The 22673-nt window shown below is 40.5% G+C and overlaps 2 protein-coding genes across 6 annotated transcripts; one reads left to right on the top strand and one right to left on the bottom strand.

Moving 5' to 3' along the window:
* Nucleotides 1–4509: 4509 nt before the first annotated feature.
* LOC104441361 (nucleoside diphosphate kinase 1) lies at nucleotides 4510–6689 on the top strand. The gene is made up of 4 exons (XM_010054489.3): nucleotides 4510–4666; nucleotides 5121–5169; nucleotides 5458–5689; nucleotides 6337–6689. The coding sequence occupies exons 1-4, from the start codon at nucleotides 4616–4618 to the stop codon at nucleotides 6449–6451; spliced, it is 447 nt and encodes a 148-aa protein (XP_010052791.1). The 5' UTR covers nucleotides 4510–4615; the 3' UTR covers nucleotides 6452–6689.
* Nucleotides 6690–8644: 1955 nt separating this feature from the next.
* On the bottom strand, nucleotides 8645–16891 carry LOC104441362 (ELMO domain-containing protein A). 5 transcript variants are annotated; one of them, XM_039312710.1, is made up of 9 exons: nucleotides 16187–16891; nucleotides 15028–15122; nucleotides 14570–14638; nucleotides 14328–14443; nucleotides 14198–14252; nucleotides 11550–11670; nucleotides 10065–10112; nucleotides 9742–9836; nucleotides 8645–9045 (listed from the first exon to the last, which is right to left on the bottom strand). In XM_039312710.1, the coding sequence occupies exons 1-9, from the start codon at nucleotides 16269–16271 to the stop codon at nucleotides 8944–8946; spliced, it is 786 nt and encodes a 261-aa protein (XP_039168644.1). In that variant the 5' UTR covers nucleotides 16272–16891; the 3' UTR covers nucleotides 8645–8943. The 5 variants fall into 5 exon arrangements, with proteins under 5 accessions (XP_039168644.1, XP_018727621.2, XP_039168645.1 ...); XM_018872076.2 differs by having other exon boundaries at nucleotides 15028–15137; nucleotides 16187–16890; XM_039312711.1 differs by lacking the exon at nucleotides 16187–16891 and adding an exon at nucleotides 15922–16031 and having other exon boundaries at nucleotides 15028–15137.
* Nucleotides 16892–22673: the final 5782 nt, after the last annotated feature.

The raw sequence follows: 22673 nt of genomic DNA, 5'->3' as shown, positions 1-22673 counted from the left end.
ATGCTAAACTTGTAAATAATACCCCACAAGCAATGAATATCTCCTATTGAGATTAGGTATCACCAATGAATCAATGATGATATCCACCACGCGAATAGAATTGCAAATATACAATCACAAGAACACATAAACCAACAACAACACAGTTTTAACATTTACTTCTGATTCACATTTTTTTCCCACATCGAACTTGTAAAAGATATTACCACACAAGCAATGAATATCTCCTATTGAGATCAAGTATTCACAAAGCATAATTGTGAAAATATTAAGATCGCTTTAACAATGGAAACATTATTGATCGAATCTCACTCTGGATAAACATTAGATCATCGTCACAAAAACATGGTATGAAAAGAAACGGTGACCAAGTGATGAAATTTGTGAAAAAACAAAAGTAGGGCACACGGTAAAGTAGGATTTCATGGAAGAAGAGTTGCCTTTTCATGAGCCACAATTGACTGGGGAAAATTACCATAAAAGTCCTAAATCTATTGCAATTGTGCCAATTTAGTCCTAAACTTATTTTTTGACCAATCGAGTCCTAAACCTTTTACTATTATTCCCGATCAGTCCATCCGGCCAAAAATGGCCGTCGGTGCTGACGTGGCAGCTGGCCGGCGCCAGCAATATTTTTTTAATAATATTTTTTTTTTTTGAAATATTTTATTAATTATTTTTATCTTTTTTTCCTTCTTTTTTTCCTCTCCCTCCTTCCTCCTCCTCTCCTCCTTCTTCCCTAGGCTCCGGCGACCGGCCGAGGGGGAGGGCCGGCCGCCGCCGGACCGAGGCGGCCGACGGGCGAGCCCTCGCCGTCGCCGGGTTTGGCGAGGTGAGCCCCGCGTGATCCGGCGAGGGCTCGCCTCGCCGGGCGCGGGCCTGGGCCGACGGCGGGCGAGCCCCGTCGGATCTGGGTGAGGGCTCGCCTCGCGGTCGCCGGGCAAGGCGAGCCCTCGCGATCCGGTGAGGGGGCTCACCAAGGGTCCGGAACGATCTAGAGGAAGAAGACCTTGGAGTCGCCGACGGAGGCGGCGGGATGAGGCGGGAGTCGAGGAGGCCGAGGATGCCGTCGCAAATCTTGGAGAGCTCGGCCTCGATCTTGGCGTGGTAGTCGCGGATCGCATCTAGCAAGGCCCTCCTCGCCGGATCTGGCGAGGGCTTGCCTCGCCCGAGCTCGGCCTCGATCTTGGCGTGGTAGTCGCGGATCGCATCCGGCAAGGCCCTCCTCGCCGAATCGGCGAGGGCTCGCCTCTCGGTCACCGGGCGGGCGAGCCCTCGCCGGATCAAGCGGGCTCGCCTCACTGCACCGGCGATGGCGAGGGCTCGCCCGCCGCCGCCTCGGTCCGGCTGAATGGCCAGCCCTCCCCTCGGCCCACACGGAGCCAAGGGAAGAAGCAGGAGAGGAGGAGGAAGGAGGGAGAGGGAAAAAAAAAAGGAAAAAATGATTAAAAATTTTAATAAAATATTATTAAAAAAATGCCGCCGATGCTTTGCCGGCTTGCCACATCAACGCCGGCCGGCCATTTTTGGCCGGATGGACTGATCAGAATAATTATAAAAGGTTTAGGACTCAATTGGTCAAAAAAATAAGTTTAGGACTAAATTGGCACAATTGTAATAGGTTTAGGACTTTTTTAGTAATTTTCCCCAATTGACTGCACCTATGAAAGGAAATCGCAAACCTTGTAAAGCGTGCAAATATCAATGCACAAAGAGAGACGAAATCTTGTGAGAAAGCATAATCACCATGGCTCCTCACCAGAGATGGTGCTTGAATTCATCAAATTGAGCTACCGAGAAAGACGTGTTTTTTGTGAGAGGAGTCGTGCATGAGAGAGAATGAAAAGGAAAATGAAAGCGTAGGGTTTTTTATCGACAAGAGAAATCCTATCTAAGTCTATCCCACCCTCCCCCTCGGATTTTTTTATCCGGCTATATCCCATCTATATCCGACCTTATCATATCCTAGCTGGCTATCAAACACAAAATAAGATAAAACATATCCTATCCAGGCTTTTATCCAGTTGACCAAATGCAGCCTAAGATTCCCTTGAGAAAATGCTGAAGCGTTTGCCAAGTATTTTGAAATAGTTTTGATTAAATGCTAGCCTTGGGAATGCTAAAAGCCCAATGCTACTCCCACCTAGCATTCCAAAGTAACATCTGCTTCGATTTTGCCAAATTACCCTCATCAATTTTTAGTTTTTCAATTTTGCCTTTTTGTAACTGTCTTTCTTTGCAGCTGTTCATCTAATTAGGTAGAAGGGGCTAATGAGGCCAAATCTAGTGGTTGACCTCTATTTGTTGGGCAATTTCGGCCGACAACCGCCGATGCTAAATTTGCCTCATTGGTAGCCCTTTGACAGCTCCGATGAAGGGTTTGAGTTCTTTTTTAATAAGAAATTATAACAAAAATATAACAAAAACTTATTGCAAAGGCTTTTTTTTTCTTTTTGCCAAACACTACTTAAACCCAAAGTCTCTTTAGAAAGAGTTCTTTCTGAACACAATTTATGTTTTCCCAATAAATTTTGACTTTTAACATTTGCATTACACCCAAAGTCCATTTACAAACTTAAACCAAACCCACTAATATCTTCATCATTGATGTTGTCGATAAGCCAGGGCCAGCTAGTGAATATCAGGGAAGACAGAAAAAGGAGTTCTTGGAGGTCCCGCCATGAGGAATAAACCCAAACAAGTAACTGAGCTGATTAATATACAAGAAAACAGTTGAAAAACGAGTCCTTCGAATCTTTTTTGATGACACCACGGTAGAAAAAAATTCTGTGGATCCTTGTGCACCCACAGGTTTCTAAAGACCTGATGGTCTCGAATAGAGCCGAATCAGGGGTATACTTGGTCAAGAGTACCACGGAATTATAGAAAAGGAAGACACGCCTAACCCTGCCCAGACTTCCTTCTCCTTCCAGCAATCTCGTGTCCTATGGAGCAAAGTATGGGGCATGAAATCGTTACCAAAAGTTGGTATTTTCCTTTGGAATTTATGCCAAATTGCTTTACCAACCAGGGAAGGGAGAATCTATTCCGAAGAAAAATAATTGAATACCCCACCCGTTGCTTGGTCGAAACCACCGAGCACATATTCCATCTCTTCTCTTGGACGAAATCAATTTGGTCCAACCCTCTAGTAAACTTGCAAATTTCCAGACATGGTCCAACTAGAATAGATGAATGGCTTCTGTATTGCACAAATAGCCAAGGAAACCCGCCTGCTCTACGACTGATTGCGGCCATTCTCTGGGGAATTTGGAAGGCACGGAGCAATTTGATCTTTAGACGCCAAGTCCCAGATCCAAGGATAACAGTTTAATCGGCCCTTGTTTTGCTACAAAATGTCAAAAAAAAAAAAAAAAGATGGGATGGGTTACTCAATTCCTCGAGAATGGAAGGAAACCCAAGCTCTGCAGAACTTCACTCACCTCATCTATGAAGTCCACCGAAATAAGGAGCACTCAAACATTAACATTGATGCATCCCACAAACTGGTGTGATGTCCGGGATAAGCGCTCCCAGTTTAAGACCAAAGATCAATTTAACTGGGAGGGTCAGGTGCTTATACAAGAGGGTGCTGATACGTTATTGCAAATTTCTAGTATTCTGCTTGTTCATTAATCTAGATTAGGCTAATTCCTTAACAGATTGGGTTGTAAAAACCCATTTAAAAAGAGAGTTATCTAGCAGTTGGCTTTCTTTTCCCCCTCAAGTCCTTATGGACAACGAAGCCCATTCGTTGGGGTTTTCGACTTTGTCTCATCTTTTCTCAGTGAAGGTATTTTTCGACCCCAAAAAAAAATTATCAAACCAAGCTCTCAATTATTTAAACTCTATATCAAAGTAAGACCGACCAAAAAAAAAAAAAAAACTCTATATCAAAGGACTCTTGCGGATAAAAGGGAGGCAATTTCCATGACTTTTCTCCCTCGAAAATAAATTGTGCCTTATGTCTAAACTATGATCGCATAAAAGTTAGGGGAAGTGTTATATTCAAGTGACGTTAGATTGCTTTTCGTTTTTGTATTTTTTTGATAATCAATAAAATTTGTACATAAATTTTAAAATTATTTAGGGGGAGCAATATCGCAAAAAAGAGTATACATATTTTATACATAAATTATCATTTGAGTGGGGTCATTGACCCGACTTAATAAATAAATACATTACCTATCATTTCATCTTATTATTATTTCCATTCTATATCTATCATCGATTTTCACGTATCGTCAATGCATACATTGCCAAATTTGCACAACCAAGTTGGTCCTTATGTTTAATAACTATATGTGATGATATCAAACTCGAAAGGTCGATTATCGACCTTTGGTTAAGACTTAACGTCAAACATCACAAATTTTTACATGAAATTGTGTAATGATGATGGCCGGCTTTGCGAACCGGCAAGCGGAAATTTCGTTATGGGGCCGGCATCCGTGCGAATATTCCTCGGAGCTTATGACATGATGACGGGCTAGGGTTTCTGCCCCCGTCCATCTTATAAAAACCAAAGCCCGAGTCGTCTTCCTCCCACTCCTCCCGACCATCTCAGCTCGCTCTCTGTCTCCTCGCGTCTCTTCGCTTGTACACGCCGTGAAAGATGGAGCAAACGTTCATCATGATCAAGCCCGATGGCGTCCAGAGAGGCCTCGTGAGTATCCCGTGTCATCTGACCTTCGTTATGTTCAGCCTGATTACTTGTCTTGCATGCTTGATCCGGTGTTTCTTGACGGGAGGAGTCGTGTGAAGATGGATATGGATTTTGGGTTCTTGATTGTGGGATACCCTTTTTGTTTGATGGGCATTTGAAAGATGGGTTCTGATATTTTAGGGATTTTGTCAGTTTTTTCTACTTTTTCCTTCGCGTGGAAGGCAATTCGATGCAAGAAGGATCGAGTTTGAGATATTTTTTCATTATTTGGGATCTCTCCGAAACCAAATGAGCGTGGGTTAGGCGTAAATTTATGAGCTTGCTATGTGGAAATAGATAATGATTTCAGAGGATTAGGTGATTGTTCTCTCGCTCGAGTTTTGTGTCCGTTGTTTTGGTTAACTTGTGTGAACACTTGGGTCGGGTTTGACATGAATGCTGTTCTTGTTTTCAGGTCGGTGAAATCATCAGCAGGTTCGAGAAGAAAGGGTTCTCCTTGAAAGGTACATCCTTTTTTATCAGCTGACAATTGTTGAATGCAGCGATCAATCTGTTTGACGGGAGGAAAAAGATTGCCGTTGCTTTTGCTGCTTAATTTTCCTGAACCTGTTGTTTGAATATGATGACACTAGTCTGAAAATCGTTATGGAGATTTTTCATTCTCAATTGAGCAGGCATCATCTAATAATCGTTATGGCATTTTGCTCTAATCATTTTATTGACTTTCGGACTTGACTAAGCTTGGTTGCATATCTTTCTGATGAAAGCGTGTTATGTGCAATTCGAATCAGGTCTGAAGCTCGTTAGTGTGGATCGTCCTTTTGCCGAGAAGCATTATGCTGACCTCTCTGCAAAGCCTTTCTTCAGTGGCCTGGTTGATTATATCATCTCTGGTCCTGTCGTTGCTATGGTTTGGGAGGGCAAAGGTGTTGTGACAACCGGAAGGAAGATTATTGGAGCCACCAACCCTGCAGAATCTGCTCCTGGAACCATCCGTGGTGATTATGCCATTGACATTGGCAGGTGATTTCCTGTTGCATGCAGCTAAAGTTATTGAATACATTCCAGTGGAATCAGTTGATGGTCTGCTGGTGATTGTCAGATTGCCTGAAGTCGCTTTGCTTCTGCTCCTTAGTCAGAAAAAGTCTCATATCGGTCAATTATGTATAGTTCAAAGTAGCCAAATATCAATAGTCCTATAGCTGAATCACCAAATTCTTCCCATGATAACCCTTCCAAAGTTGCCACTGAACTTGGGAAGACAATCTTTAAAGTAGTGTAGCATTGGTGTACCAAACCAATGCAACTTGGAACTAAGAACAGCATCAAGTAACGGTTATATTGGAGTTTCTTTAACTGTGTTTTTTAGTTATCTAGGCCCATTAGTTTCTCTAATGCAAGAATATGCAGTATTGCATGTAAACACCTTCAAATGATAGAAAAGAGAAGACAAACAGACACGCATTTACAAATTCTTTTCCAGCACATCAGAGGGATACATTAACTTTTGGATACATGATTATTTGATGTCTTGTCTCGATTTTACATTCAGTTGCAGGACTTCCTGAATTCACTTTTGAGATTGGAGTTGCACACGGAATGATCTTTGCATAGTGGGATTTTGATAAATTTATATGCGTCGATAATCAAAATTGACTTTTCTCTTGCAGGAATGTCATCCACGGAAGCGACTCGGTCGAGAGCGCAAGGAAGGAAATTGCGCTGTGGTTTCCTGAGGGCACTGTGAGCTGGCAAAGCAGCGCTCACTCCTGGATCTACGAGTAGATTTGCAAGGGCTGTGATTGTGTTTTCTGCTCGTCCAATTTAGTTTAATGTATTATCGACTGTTGAGCTTTTGATCTACTTTGTCGTAAGTGTCCCGTATTATCTATGAGTAGATTTGCGATATGATTGTGTTTGCTGCTCGTCTAATTTAGTTAATGTAGCATCGACTGCGGATGGAATTTGAACGATATATGATGATTTTTGATAGATGTCTGGTGGCAATTCTAGTTGAGTCTCATGTGCTTTTCCAGATGTCCATTTTCGCTCTGCTTTGTTTAACTCTGACCCTATTCTCCTTGAAATTCCCTAGTAAGGTTGTCCCGTCAGGCAGCATCTTCCTGTAGGGTGAATCCATCCGAAGTTATGGAGGTGGCACATCTCTATTAGGTGTTGACATCTTCTGTGTGTTTTGACAAGTTTGGATGAGAAATGCAGGCTACTGACTTGATCATCTGCACCTTTTTTGTCACGATGAGATAATAGGTGGGTCGGGTGAAAATGGTCCAATCTAAATAGTCACATTGAACCCCTTAAATTTTAATCCCCCATTTCTGATATTAGAAGAATTTATAGATGCTCGATATCGATTTTGTCATATGCCTAAAGTGCCAAACTCTATGGATGTTGATGAGCATGGCAAAGAAAAGAGAGTTATTGCTGCTAAAGCTTTTCCATATTGCTACACGATATTATATTTAGGTAGGTTGTTTTCTGTCCTTTAACATTACAAGCACCTACTTATGTAGACATAAGACTAATTATTGGTAAAGTTCTGGAGATCATCAATTATGTACAAAAATCCCTTATGGTTGACAATGGCCAATAATTTGTACATATTCAAACTTTTACACTTGATAGATTCATATTATACGACTTTCATGCCTAATAAACTCATATCACACGACTTTCACATTTGATAGATTCATATCACACGTTTTTCACTTTTGCTAAAGTGCAATGATTCATATCCAACTTAATTCATATTGCTAAAGCATTTATATATCTAACTCAATTTACGAAAAACTTATAATGGATTAGATTTAAGTAAGCTGTAAATTCATCAATGACTCATTTAATATCTATATTATATTTAAACTCATCTATAACTTGTATAACTTGCACCAATATGGATTGAGAAATGAGTTTATGACTCATATGGGCCTACATTGATATTCAAATAAATGGTTTGGTAACAAATATATGTACTTTCCATTTGCTACACATTCTAAAGTGAGGGGTTCAGGGACAGTCTTGACTTTCATAACGAATGAAGAAGTCAAAACACCCAAGCATCGCTTCTCAAAACAATTTCAATCCTCATAATGCATAGGAGCCTGGGAGGCGCGCAGAATTTGCATTTTTTAAGCTTAAGGTAAGTCAAAGAGAAAACAGCGGGAAAATCTGCATCGATTAGGGTATATCCTTCTATGAGGTTTACATTTCTTCGGCATTATAATTTTGCCTTCGCTTGTTTTCCTTTGTTTTTCTGCATTCATGGAACCTGCCTCCAATCATCCAATGCCCCCATCTTTCTTTGATAGATTGAAAAATCATCGCAATCTCATTTCTGCTATCCATCCAATGTCTGTGAATCTGTTGTGTTGAAACTGATTGATTATTATTGTGCTCTCATCGAATCTAATCACTACAAGTCCGTGATCAATAGTCTAGCACGACTATCAATTGAACAGAAGATTTCCAATTAGTCCATGCTTTTGACATTGCCGAAACAGTGTAAACATTGGCTCGTTTGAGTGGATTTCTTGTCGAAAATGTTAATCGTACTACTTCAGCCTAGAAAGTGAATCGCAGGCATAAATGTAGTTAGGGGAAAAAGGATAAGCAAGTCAGAAATATAAGTGGGTTTGGTTCTGAATGACGTCCATCAACCGCTGCTATTCAACTTCACAAGCTAAAAGCCAGACCTCCAATTTAATCAAAAAGCCTAATGTGTCTCCAAAGCGTAATTAAGGGACTGTCTCGTGGTTCATTCCCCTACTTGTTGAAATCCAACGCTGCTCGGAAACGTAACCTTGACAATCTTCTGAACTGTTCTTTTCCTCCCAATGAAGCAGTATTAAACCCTGACCAATACATCGGCATGTCATCGTGTGGGAACCAATTTCATTTTTACTGTCATTCATCACTAATTCATCAGGCAGAACTACCAAATGTCATTGGGCTGCAGATAGATGAATCGATTTCTTTTGCTTTTCATTTTCTGGCCATAGTTCTGCTCCTGCCAGCAGCATTCCAAATCACTCAATAAGGGGGCCACTCTAAGTTACAGACTTGGGAAACCAGGTTCAAATTTTCCAAAAGAATCAAGGATAACACTCAATACTGTAAATGCAAAGCCATTTTATGAGGGTAGCGTGACGTACAAACATGATCTAGAGAGAGAGAGAGAGACGCTAAAAAAAGGAAACCTCCTTGTTCACTCTATAAAACCTGCTTCTACATCGACCACTTTTTGAACTTACAGAACCACACTAGCGAGAAAGAAGGCCATAAGAGGGCAAGTCCTCAAGACGAGTTACATCTTCAAGCAGCAGCTCTCTTTCCATTTGACGGCGGGTCGATTTCATCACAGCCTATGGAGGGAAAGCAAACAACCAACAGAAAATAACAAGATGTTAAAATTTTTATCCTAAACTTACGTATTAGAAGTGCGCCACTCCTAGCAACTTATAGCATGCATCCATTACAGAGGCTAAGAGAAAGTTGCCGTAGGGTAAGGAGTTCCAAAAAGTCTTCAAAACTGTAGAGTATAACAGTCAATAGAGGTATATGTGTGGTTTTTGGTCTCTCATTTGAGAAGAGGGTCGGGGAAATTAGAGGGCAATCCACTTTGCTATTTTGGTTCTGGATACAGGGTTGACAGGAGGCTTCAAATGATCTCATAAGGGGCGGAATATTCTGCTTGTATACGGGTTGAGACCCCTTGACAACCCTGTCCTATAAGTTATGTAATTATAAAGAAAAGATTATAATGAAGAGCAGCAGACCAGTCCCAAACTTATTGTTTTCATCACCAAACTGCTACTGACACCATTTTTGATATTTTACTCAAGCGGGACCTCCAAAAAACCAACATAAAGCGATACTTTTGGCCGCCAAATAGGCCATGAGTAAATCCGGCATTCAATTATGAAAAGCGCCCTTCTAATTGCGAGAAGTAGAAGGTAAAAGGTTCAAGCAACTGCACTAATTTGCTCGTAACCACAACCACAACTCTCAAAGATAAAAAAGAGAAACTGTTCAGATAATTTTCTGGGTGAAAAACTCACATTAAAATCCATATATGATGCCCGCATGGCAAGCCACTGATTGTCCATCAGCTTGAATGTGATGCAGTATAGAAGATCAAACGCTGATTCATTTTCTGTCAAGTGAACTATTTTTGTTTAAAAAAATAACAGGAAATAGACTGCAAATAGTAAAAGACATATATACTAGATTGAGACAGAAATCAACTAGAACCTATAGAATAAAAATTTCTAACTACAAGTACAGAGAATCCTTCTGTCAGCTTCATGATTCTCCTGGACCTACCTCAACATAAGACTATATTAAACAGAGCTGAATGAAGCAATAGATAGCCAATATTTACCAGAAAGGAACTTCAAGAAAGTAGCTCCAACAAGCGTTCGTGGCTTAACTGCACGATCAAATACATCAATATAAAAAAGCATTTACTTTCCCAAAGTTCTATCACCCAGATACTTGGTTTATTTTTATTTTATTTTTTGGTGAAAGATACTTGGTTTATTCATATCAATATTTCAAAATTTTGAAAATCTCCTTTGGTGGCATTCTCTTCTTTTAGAAAGCTTAATAATAAAAGGGAAAGTTTTCTTCGGAAATCTTTTTCGAGGAAAATGGTAGTTTTCCCTTGCTAGGAGTGTAGCTAAAAAATGAGAAGCAAATAGTTTTCTGATGTTTCGACATAAAATTTCTTTAGAATCGTAATGTCGAATTCTTTAATAAGAGTTTTGAAGGTTGTTGGTAAAGATCTGTAGAAGATGTTGAAATTAGTGTGTGTGTGTGTGTGTGTGTGTGTGTGTGTGTGTGTGTGTGTGTGAGAGAGAGAGAGAGAGAGAGAGAGAGAGAATTTTCAAATTCATGGCAATGTCAAACAATGAATCAATGCAAACAAAATGCGAACCAATCAGAAAAGAAACACTAGTTGAAGTCTTCAGAGAACTCAGCTTTAGAAAGTGGCAGTAGCCCTTAGTCAACAGATTAGCACAAAGAGCGGTCAGTTAGCTCTCAAACACCAGAAATCACCCAAAATAGTTTCCAGATAAACATTTTAGTGAAACAAACGCACCAAAACTCAATGATGAATGAAAATGCTTTCCGGGAAAGCATTTTCCAAGAATACGGTTTGTTTTCCTTTGTTTGGCAATGTATAATTGAACATGTTTTCTGCCATTTGTATCCCATTAAAAAATAATCACACTTCATCACAGGAAAAAAATGAAGAAGCAAAAACTCACTGGCCATCCTTGTGGCCAATGACGGGTGAAGAAGAAGCAAAAAGAAAAAGAAAAAGAAGCAAATTCGAATTTTTTATTTTTATTTTAAAAATGTTTTCAAACTTTAATTTAAAAAAATTCAAATTCAATTTTTTTAAAATATATTTTTATAAGAATAATTGTTTGTAAACCAAGCATCAAATCTAAGCTTTGGTAGATTTAGAAAACGTTTTCCGGTCCTTTCAAAGGGAAAATCATTTTCCTGAATTTAAGCTTTGCTAGAAAAACATTTTCTGTTGACTAGGATAACGTTTTCCATTGACTCATTTTCCTAAGCGACCCAAACGCCGGAAAATTAGGAAAATGTTTTCCCCGAAAATGTATTCCGCGAAACAAACGCACCCTTAGTCTTGATTTGAGATTCATCCGAGAGGGTCCCATACTTTATAAAACTTCAAAAAAGATGTAAAAATGTTATAAGAGCTAACATTTGTCTGTATCTCAAAAGGCTCCATGTTTATTGATGTCACTACAATGGTTCCCATCCTTGCAGCGTTCATTACATGCAAATGATCATGTATAAAAATTTCAAACTGAAAGTTATGGTTTTATCTTACCTGCTTCAAGATCGAGCATTTGGATAAGCATGAATGTGATGTTCACGCCAGCTACAGCAAAAGGGTATTCCCACATTGACCGATCACCTTCCTGTTTCCTTAGAAGATCTTGAAAGGATTTCTGGTTCAAAAAACTCAATGCATCAGATAGGGAAAGAGAACACCATAACAGCTCTAACCAATCATAACAAATGGAAGCAAGTAAAGATGAGTAGCAAAAGAGGCAAAAAACCAAAACTCAGACGGGAAACAAATTGATCACACCAAAACATTCTAAGAACTTGCACTATTTGAAAGAAAACTACTACATTGAGAACACATAACTGTTTTCGCTAAGAAAACAATGCTCCTGCAAATGTCAATATATATCAACTAGATTTCGAATATTAATCTACAATCACAATCGCACCAATCAAAAGACTTAGAGCCAACTCTCTTGTGAGTCGGTAAATCCAAACGGAAGGGAAAGAAGCTTTAGCCTTCCAGTTCATAATCTGCTTAATGGAAAAGATATAGTGCTATCTCTCAAAAGAGGATTAATCTCATCACCAGCATGGATTCATGGACACTAAATAAGAAGCTATGTTATCCAAATGAGCAACCTTCCTCTTATGCCCCCCTAATTAATTATTTCAGTCATGATTCAGCTTTGGTTAATAATTGTCAGATGGGTACATGGTACTAAGGAGATTATGTAAAAGTGAGTTAAAATTCCAACCAAGTTATATCAAACTTGTTGGAGAGACTAAGGAAATTATTCTGTATATTCAGTTTTAACTCGTTAAAAGGCTTATAAGTTATAAAAAGGCGATGGTCATTGTGTTAAGTAGTCCTTCACTTAGATACAAAGGTGATCAAAAAAATGTCCTTCAAGCACACTTGTTGTGAAAGACAAATCCCTGAAACTAAAGCTTGTTGGCTTTCACTTAGAAAAAGTGCTAAAATAATCTTCCATCAAATGAAAGGCCAAAAAAATATTTTGTCCAAAAATTATGAAAAAATAAATAAATGATTTATATTTGGAAAGGTTTTATGTCTTCCCCCATGATATCAAAGAAATTGCATGGGAAGCGAGATTTGTAAAAAGAAGAAAGTGCTTGCAAAAAGTTCTACGAAACAAACTCAGATTACAGAATAGTTTAATCACACATATGACAACATTGATTCCTACAGAAAATCGTGCTCCATCCTGAAAAATGAACAACATGACAGCATGTATAGAACTAAAATACACTGTTCGCCTATGCTTCACACAAATTTGCACACTTCCCTCACAAAAGGAAATAGCGGCAGAGATATGATAAGGAGAGAAGCCCATTCAGGTCATTAGACAAAGCAGCACTAGCAGTATGATGCCAAAAAACTCCAACATCTATCTATGGCAGAGTTCTCTGTACGGGGTTGAGAGGCTATCTATTGCTCTAGCGAACAAGATTATAAATGAATAGCAGGATACATTTACCATTGAGAGGGCAATAGCATTTAGGTCATAATCAACCCCACATTATTATTACTGTAAACATAAAAAGAAAGGAAAATAGACTAGCTCTAACGAAACTAATATCTAGGCCAAAAGGAGAACAAGATATAATAGAAAGGCAAGGTACATTTAATGACTGACAAGGCAATAGCATCTAGCTCATATTCAACCCAACATTATTAATATATTAATATAAAGAAAGGAAACCTGAATAGCTCAATGTTTTTGACTTTCTCTCTTCATTTTTAATTTATCGTCTCTAGCCTTTCAACCGAAATATGAAACAATTCCATAACGTGCATGTCATGCTTTCTAGTATCAAAATCAAGGGCAGAGGATTTCAAGCCAAGTAAGCACCACTAGATCACTTCACTGGAATCCATTAAGGAAAGACCAACTATGCTTGTAGACTGCCAGAACACGTCTCGATGAAAATTTTCTAGATCTAAATCAGCAATCACCACAGATGACATTTAAAACTCTTTTCCCTCAAGTCATACCCATTTGTTGATCAGTTGAGTGGCCAGAATTTTCTGAGAACATCAGGTTAACTGATCAGTACTTTAAGTATTGAAGCATTAAAGTCAAAACTTATGTCCTTTAAATAGCTATTTGATGAAAATGAATGCTTAAAAGTCTGGATCAGTGTTTTGAGATTAATAACACACACTCCCCGGTATCTCCTTGGTTGGGGGAGACAGGGAATTCAGCTTGCTACACAACCTACACTGCTTCCTACTCATGTTAATTCATACGCTACAAGAAAGCTATCTTCTAATACTTACCAGACTACCTACCATATGATTAAGCCTAGCATTATGTAACATTTTCAGCAGTTATAAACCATACACCACCATCACAGCATATATCAATTATCTTTGCCAACTCATCATGTAATATAGCTTGCATCATTGCACCATCATTGTACAGGACTCAAGTTCTCGAATCACACAAATTGTCCACATCTTAATCCACAAACTCACATCATCAACCATGAGGCATGCCAACAGAGTACCTCAACACAGAAGGTCTTATCCTCAAATATAAAACCCAAAAGTAACATGTTCTACAATATGCAAACATAAATTGTGTCTTCCAGTGCCAACTAATTATTAAATTTGAAAGAATTCAAGTAATTAGGACAAGAATAGTTGAAATAAACAGATACCGGAAAATTCCTGGCAAAGAACAGCAAGTTTTCCAATGAAATGAAACCACCACCCCTGAAAACATATACACCATTAACAGTCAGCAATGCATTGTGCATTGTAGCAACAACTGTAGAAAAGAAGATTTACCTAAAATCAGTGGATGGGTCCTTTCCTTGCCAACCCATTTCCTTCCACTGTTCAGTTATTAAACCATGAAGTTCCTCTTCTGGAAAGGCAGCATGCCAAAGTGCCCTTAGAGCTTCCTAAGACAGTGCAACAAGGTAATGCAAAAAAAGATTAGCTTGTTAGAAGCATAATTTGATTTATTTGCCGCACCAAATAAATAGTGTTAAAAAAAAAAAAAATGTGGAAGTCTACATAAAATTTACCTGGTGTTCCAGAATAGAACTATCATATGCAACATCTATGCGGCTTTGAAGCCTCTGCAAGCTTTCCTCCTGATGGCATATAAATTGAAGGACTTACAAGATAATAAATGGTGTGAACAATCAGCTCTTTCAATAGAATTACCATTAATGGGCATAATAGGGACAAAATGAAAATATAAACACCGATGTGGCTGATAGCACTAAAGAGCAACGTAGAAACTAAACAGAGTGCATAAAAAAGGTGCAAGCAGAACTGTTGGAAAAAAAAAAAGGATGCATGAACAAAGGCTATCTTTTAACCTCAGTAATTTCTGGATAACATGGGTCATTGGACAGTGCATTTAATAACCCAGGTTCAGGGAGATAAAGAAGATACTGATAGAAGGAACACTAATCCGTTTAAACAATAAAATGCAATAAAATACGAAAAATTAGTCACAAAGTTAGCAAATTATTACCTGGGCTGGAGTTAAATCAAATGACGGACGAGCATCGCTCTCTCGTCTCTGTGCACAAACGCAAGAAAGACCTCGACCAAGCCATGCTGCTGAGCCTGCCACAACTTCAGCTGTAACAAAATGAAAGCACCTAAGAACTACCAATTAAAATTTCTATCTTCAAACAGAAAATGCGACACGGCCATCAATAAAAGCGCTTAGTGTTTAACTCATTTGCCATACCAAACAACAAAGGGCTCAAGTTATAAATAGGCGAGCACAATCTGACAACAGTTCTTTTATGTAAAGACCTGACATATGAGCATGTCAGAATACTCTGCACAAGCATCCACTGTTTATGTCCAGCAAAACAAAGAGGGATGAATAAGCAATTCCCAGATGAAAGTAAATACTCCACATTCTGTTGACCGTTTACAAGAGGCCTGAGATTAGAGCAGTCGATCTAGGACCAATCATCAAAGTAGGGATTAAAATATCTACCTGTGGATATTCGAGTTCAAGTTCAAAGACGTATATACAGAAGCCAAGCGAAAACGGTTGATCATCAAAATTGAGCCCAGAACATCCAAATGTCGAGCAAAATCTAACACGTTATTTTTTCCAGAATGAAAAAATTGTACATTTAAAGTAGGATAAAGCAAAATTTGAACAATGCACATAGTTTAGAAACTTTAAGGTAGCTCTCCAGTCAAATCGGCATGCCATTGGAGATCTGCCGAGGGAAAATTAATAATACAGTAAAAAGAAAGTGAGAGATAAAAAGGCAAGACCAGGCTGGCACAGTATTTTTCTAGCACTGTGATGACCAGAAAAGCGTTACAGTCCAAAAATTAATCGCACGAAGAAACTTCCGAGATTAATTAGAGATCGCCATCTCATCTCAAAGCAGCTCACCCGCCCGATCAAGCCAATCCAAACAGTACATAGTCATAATAATAGGTGAAACCGCAGACACACGTCTCGATTCAAATCCACCATCCCACTCCAATAAGCTGGCTGCTAACAGTGACAGTTTGAAGACAAAAGCTAAAAGGACACTTCGCTAGAGAAAATATCGGACAAGAATACCTTCCCGTCGAAGCAAACTTTCGGGATATTAATTTTTTACACAGAGAGAGAGAGAGAGAGAGAGAGAGATGCATTATGCAACAGTAAATACCTGAAGTTGAATGGCAGGTGTTGCCTCTCTCGATGCCTTGAGAAATCCTCCTGACGGCGACAAACGACCCTCCCCTATCTTCCATATTTATTACCTTGACCAACCAAGCGACTACAGCACCATCACCATATACCCCACGGAATCCCCACCGCGGAATCTCAAACCCTCACAGACGCGACCTCCACCCTCCGCAACGGTAGCCAGCGAGCGCGCGTACGGTCCTGGAAGAGCGCCAATCGAACCGGACGGTACCGGATTACCTCCTCCCGAAGCTCGCACGAGGAAAGCAACGCAACTCGCCCCCCCGGGGAACGATCCGGAAACGCCAATGCCTGCCGGCTAGAGCAGAGAACCGGACGCGAGGCCGGCTCGAGTTATCCGGAGATCTCCGGAATCGAGGCGGGAGCGAAGCCGGGAGCTCGACGGAGAACCGCCGGAGACGGAGGCGGGAGCTCCCTCCGGTGGACGGCGAGCGAGGCGGAGATTCTCCCGCGAGGAATGGCGGATGTCTACAGGGACGTCCGAGGCTAGGGTTTCGAGATCTGCCATGGAAGCTCCATCGAGCAGTTACAGAGAGAGAGAAGGGAGAGAGAGGGAGGGGGAGGTTTCTCTCTCTAGGCTACGGGTTTCTCGCTCTAGAAATGGCTTTTGTATGCGCCTTCTTTCTCTCTCTAGCCCCTCTCTCTCTCCCTCGTTTTGGAGGAGGAGGGGGGGGGCGCTTTTTGTAATTCGCGTCCTGTGCGTGCGTTTGGAGATGGAGAGAGCGAGGGCGATTACAACGTTAATGAATTTGATTACTTTAATTTAATTTGATTAAAGGACGGACGGGGAGCGAATTGAATTGGATTGAATCGGATTAAATTTCGGGATTTAATTAGTCGCTGGAATTGAAATCGAGTGGACCGCGTGGGAGCGGAGGGCGACGATAACGGAAATCAGGGGGCTTGACGGGGGAGGCGCCGGCTGAGCTGTTCTTCGCCTAACCGTAACCGAAATGCTTGGGGGAAGGGAGCCAACCGGGTGCCCTCCGGACATTTGTTAATTTTTTAATTCGAGAGAAATTAGAATTTGAAAAATCAGCTAGTTATTGTTGACACGAGAACGGTCGTGCACTGGGGTAGTGGGAACTATAGTTTCCGTGATTGGGTTACTTAAGAATTTCCCGTGGGGTTTCAATTTGAAATATCTCTTCTCGAAAGTCGACATGGTGATGTATGATCTTCACCACCAGGACTTAACCGATGCTTTGAGGATCAAATGTTTGTTCGAGAATTTCAGTTTAGTGATTATACAAATAGATTGTGTGTCTACAAGTTAGAAAAAGTATTCACGTGACGAGTTAACCACATAATTATAACACAGAGTGTGTCTGATTGATTGAAAAATGAGATGTCCACACATATTCGATTGATCATCGCATTCCACGTGGTACATCACTCGAAATATTTCGCAATGAATTAGGTAATGACTACATGTTCTAACTCCCTTGCAAAAAACACTAATATTTGATTCATCTCTCTATGCTTTTTGCCCCATATCTCGCAAGATCCACGAATTTAGTAGAATATTTATAATGTTAAGGAACCTTTTTTCGCTTTCTCCTTTAGAGTACTTTACTTTTTTAGCTCATCATGGTGTAAATGGCATAGGTAAATTCCGCATAGCCTTGACCCTATTTCGTAAAATCCATCTTATCGACGACTCTAAATCTTTACATCTTGCCAAATCATATTCGTTACCTATAATGATCGATTCATCAACTACGATTGTCTCAAATTGATAATGGACGGACTATCGAAATTTATAAGACCAAAAAAATATAAATAAAAAAAACCTCGGGCGAACATTGAATGGCGATGTTAAAATCGAAAACTCCACGCAATCGATCCCGTTCTCCATCGAACCGTATGGTAATAGACGTAACCGGACACGACCAAGAAAGGAGGAAAGTACAAAAAAATTTGAAATTCCCGACGAGGGGCTCTTCTATTTTTCTTTTTCTGGGGTGGGGAGCGAAATGACGGAATCACCCTCGTTCGGCAAAGGGGCGAAGGGGCGAAGAATAGGGTCGCCATCACATGGGGTGTTTGGCTGAGGGTGGGGCCCGAACCGGCGACGGGCGTCATCGAGTTCATTTAATCTTTTTCTAGGGGGGCCCCACGACACATGAGCCATCATACTGTACTTTGGCACCGTTTGATGTGGAGAGGCGGCCCCCACTGAACAGGAGCCGTCCGATCGGCCCCACCTCGCATGGGGGGCCGAGCGGGACGGTCCCCATCCGTCCGGGGTGGCTTTACGTGCGATAAGCGCGCACACGCCTCCCCTCGCTTTTGCTCGCCTCGCCCGCGCCCGCCCCCCGCCTGCCTTTGGAAAAGGGAAAAGCGCTTTTGGCCATGCGAACCCCGGAGCATGCTTTGGTTCCCGGTTCCATCAACAACCGGTCGTGCCTTTTGTAAAGCCCCGTCTTCCTCTTCCTTTTCTTTTCCTTTCCCTTTTTCCTCCTCTCTCTCCCTCCGTCTTGGAGAGAGACTGGATCAGGATCTCTCTCGAGGATGTCGGCACTTTGTTAAGCATGGCATTAGGAGGTCACGGAAAGGAGGCCGTCCTATGTCCGTGGCTTGTGAATAGGGGGAAGATCTAAGGGGAGTAATTACGTGGGTTAAATCTCGATTCGACCGGATAAGGTTAATGAGTGAATTACGTGGGAGGGATAGCGAGAATGTCGGGCTACAAGACTTTGAAATTGATTCGGAGCCTAGAGGGTCTATCTTCTTAATGGTTTTCTTCTCGAATTGCGAGAGAGTGCGAGTCTCACAAGTTTTTGAGTTGACCCAAAGTTAAAGGAGGATTATATTCGATTGTCCACTTCATGAGGTCATGATGGCAAACTAACGGAATCTAGGATGACGTTTTAAGAGGCCAACACATGGCTTTGGTGTACATGCGGTCCGATGGGGATTATGCAATGGTGGAATAAATTGGTTTGCAAACCAAACATCTTATAGAAGTATCCCATTCCCATGATATCACCGGAAGGGATAACTATGACTGTCGCATCTTCTCACCTTATGCCATAATTATCTTAACATTAAGATCAATCATTCGCACTAATTTCTAAGACTCTATGTACTTTGCAATTTTTCAAAGTATTTCGATCTTACATTTAAAAGAACTAAAGAGAAAGGTAATTTGACTTTTTTCTTTTTTATTTCAATATTATTTTCCTTGTCTTGTACTTTTCATCCTAGCTAAAGCTGCTCTAGATAACTACGGTGGCCCTCAAGTTTCATTCAAGGAAAAATCAGAAAAATAGTGAAATTCCGATGGTACAAAGAACCTACCCATGTGGGTCGACATTCGTGCCATTTTTATTTAAAGTAAGGTAGAGTGTAATTTAATTAAGTCATTTGTCCTGTAATTAATCGGTCGTTACCCATGTGTCATAAAGTTTGCACAACTACGTGGCATTGTCTTGTGGGGTTATTTTTTTATTTTTTCTTTCGTATCAATCCTTTCAACCAGGGTTCCTTTCTTTTAGGTTTCGTTGCTAACGTACAGGTTGAACCCACGTGGTGCGATACTATTTATATTTCAGGCATGCATTACAATGTCGCCCAAAATAATTAAAAATAAATAAATATGCCACCTATGTTAACCTTAATTTACTTATAAATCGGCGGGCGTAGAGTTTTTGCTTAGGCGGGCTCCCACCTCACTTTTAGGATAGCGAAAAGGATAAGAATGAGTGGAGGAAAATATTATTGAGATTATATATGAAACTTAAATTAATTTACAAAAAAAAAAAAAAATCTTTTATCATAACGACAACACTTATCCTCAAATCTCCAATGTTAAGCATACTCAGATGATAACACTACTAGAATGGGTGACCTAGAAAAATGCCACGTGTATGCCAAAGCACAAAATTGTGATGATCGATATAAGATGGATAACTAGGATAATACCTCAATTGAATTAATCTAAGGTTGTTGTAACATGGTATCAAATGAGAGCCCCTTCGGTAGGCGTGGTTTGGGATGAATTAGGCTAAAGTTGATGGACTTGTAATGACCCTATTCAATGAGGGTGAGAAGTGGTCACAAAGGCTAGAGAGGTAAAATAAAGAGTGGCTCCGGACAAGTTTATAAAATAATGAATAGGGCATGAATGAATCGAATCGCACCAAATAAGGAGAAAGCATTTCTAGACAAATCTGGAATTAGCTCATAGATCTTTTGACATAACTATAACACTTTGCGTTGGAACTCAAATGTTAGACATGCTTAGGTGAAATTGTGAAAGCACAATCATGATGAATATCCTCTTGAAAAAGTATCAATCATACTCCAAAGGAACCATGAAATTCGATATGAAATAGGTCAAGGCGAACAATACATCAAGTGAATTAATCCAAAAATGCCGCAAATTATGTGTTATAAGAGCCTATAAATGAGCCTAGATGAGTTTGTTTTCAAAAAAAAATTCGTTTGGCAATCTTTCTAAATAGCAAAAATTCTAAAAATGGACCTAAAGTACTATTTTTTTTTTCTTAAATAAGGGCTCGAAATGGACTTTATTTGAAATAAGGACCTGAAGTACCATCACTTTCTCAATTAATGGCTTGAAGTGGATGTTGTTTCAAATGAGGTAAAGGCCTAAAGTGGTTATATTTGTTTGAAATAAGAACTTGACTTTGCAGCGATCAAGGGTATTTTCATCATTTTCCCCTTTTTTTTTTCTTTTTTCTTTCCTTTTTTTTTTCTAGTTCTGGTCGGCCACCAGCGATGCCCACAAAGGGCTGGGCAAGGGTTGCCCTCACCGACCATAGGTGAGGCACAACTTCGCTTGGGCGAGGCGACCCTTGCCTAGGGGCCATCCGCGAGGTCGACTCACCTTGGCCCCAAGCGAGGGTTAGGCGACCTCGTTGGCCGCTAGCAACTAGTGAGGATTGGCCTTGCTTAGAGCCAGTGCGCGGGCTAGGCAACCTCGTCAGCCGCTAGTAAGGGCTAGCAAGGCCACCCTCGCTAGATCTGGCGAGGGTCAACCCTGAGCAAAGCCTAGGTGAGGGCTTGCAGGCCCTCGCCAACCATTGCCAATGGCTAACGAGGTCGCTTGGCCCTTGCCGACTGCAGGCAAGGGCCAACCTTGCGGATGGTCCCTAGGCGAGTGATGGCCTCACCTGGCGTGGTTGGCCCTTGTTGGTGAGGGTGACCCTCACCCAGCCCTCTATGGCCGCCACCAGCGAAGAGGAAGAAGAAGAATCAGAAGGAAAAAAAAAAATAAGAAGAAAAGGAAGAAAAAAATGGGAAAATGGGAAAATGTCAAATGACGAAAATACCCTTGACTGGTCGGAAAATTTAGCTAGCCAAATAATCGACAAGGTCAAGTCCTTATTTGAAAACCAAAGCTACTTCAGGCATTTATTTGAAGCAACCAAAGCCAATTCAGATTCTTATTTGAAATAAAGTCTACTTCGGGCTCTTATTTGAGAAAATCAATGTACTTTGGGTCCTTTTTTGTAAATTTTCCCTTCTAAATAAAAAAAAAAAAACTACTTTTAAAAAAGTATTTTCCAGATCAACAATTTCCATGAACCAAGCGCATCATTGTTCACATTTAATCTAGGAACAACTCAAACCGCATCACATTAGTCTAGTAAAATTAGTTAGCACATCATGTATTATTCAAAGTATATATGATAGGCAACATGTATATGGAAGGCCCCAAAGCAGCTAAGAAATGGAGAGTTTCCACATTTGAGCGTTGAAATCAAGACTCCTAGCTACTTCCCAAGTTATTATGAGGATAACATGAACATGGGCAAGTCCTTAAAAGGCTCGAGGAGAAACAGGCGGGAAAACCATCTTGGGGTGGGAGACCCGGTACTGTCCTCCATATTCCCTCTCTATCGGGAAGACAAAGATAAACAGAAAATTTGGGGGCCCTATGGTGGGAAAGATAGACTCCACGTCAGGGTATGCATGCTTATTTTGGCTACTTTCAAATAAGTTGGTTTAGTAGCCACCCATACTTGATGTGAGTATGGGTGGGTGACATGCCCACTATTGTGCTAGCACGTCTTATGACATTGCTGGCAACCGTAGGCTAGCACCATACCCCCAGTTGCAAGTAGTGTTATTTAAAGTATATATGATAGGCAACATGTATATGGAAGAACCCAAAGCAGCTAAGAAATGGAGAGTTTCCACGTCTGAGCGTTGAAATCAAGATTCCTAGCTACTTCCCAAGTTATTATGAGGGTAACATGGAGAGAGTACTTTCACAGTGGGAAATTTTCATAACACGAGGCAGGAAATTTTTGATCGCATGCTCAGAAGGTGGGGCCCAAGTAACACTATGCATGTGAGTCTAGCCCTTTTCCCTGGCACGTACAAATATGACTGTAAATGATAGCCCGTAGGATTTACCGACAAAGGAGAAATAAACGAAAATGTAAGCGCTTTGAAGTAACAAGAAAAAGGAA

Source organism: Eucalyptus grandis, chromosome 5, assembly GCF_016545825.1.
Source record: "Eucalyptus grandis isolate ANBG69807.140 chromosome 5, ASM1654582v1, whole genome shotgun sequence".
Lineage (NCBI taxonomy): Eukaryota > Viridiplantae > Streptophyta > Magnoliopsida > Myrtales > Myrtaceae > Eucalyptus > Eucalyptus grandis.
This window is presented reverse-complemented; position numbering and strand designations above follow the sequence as displayed.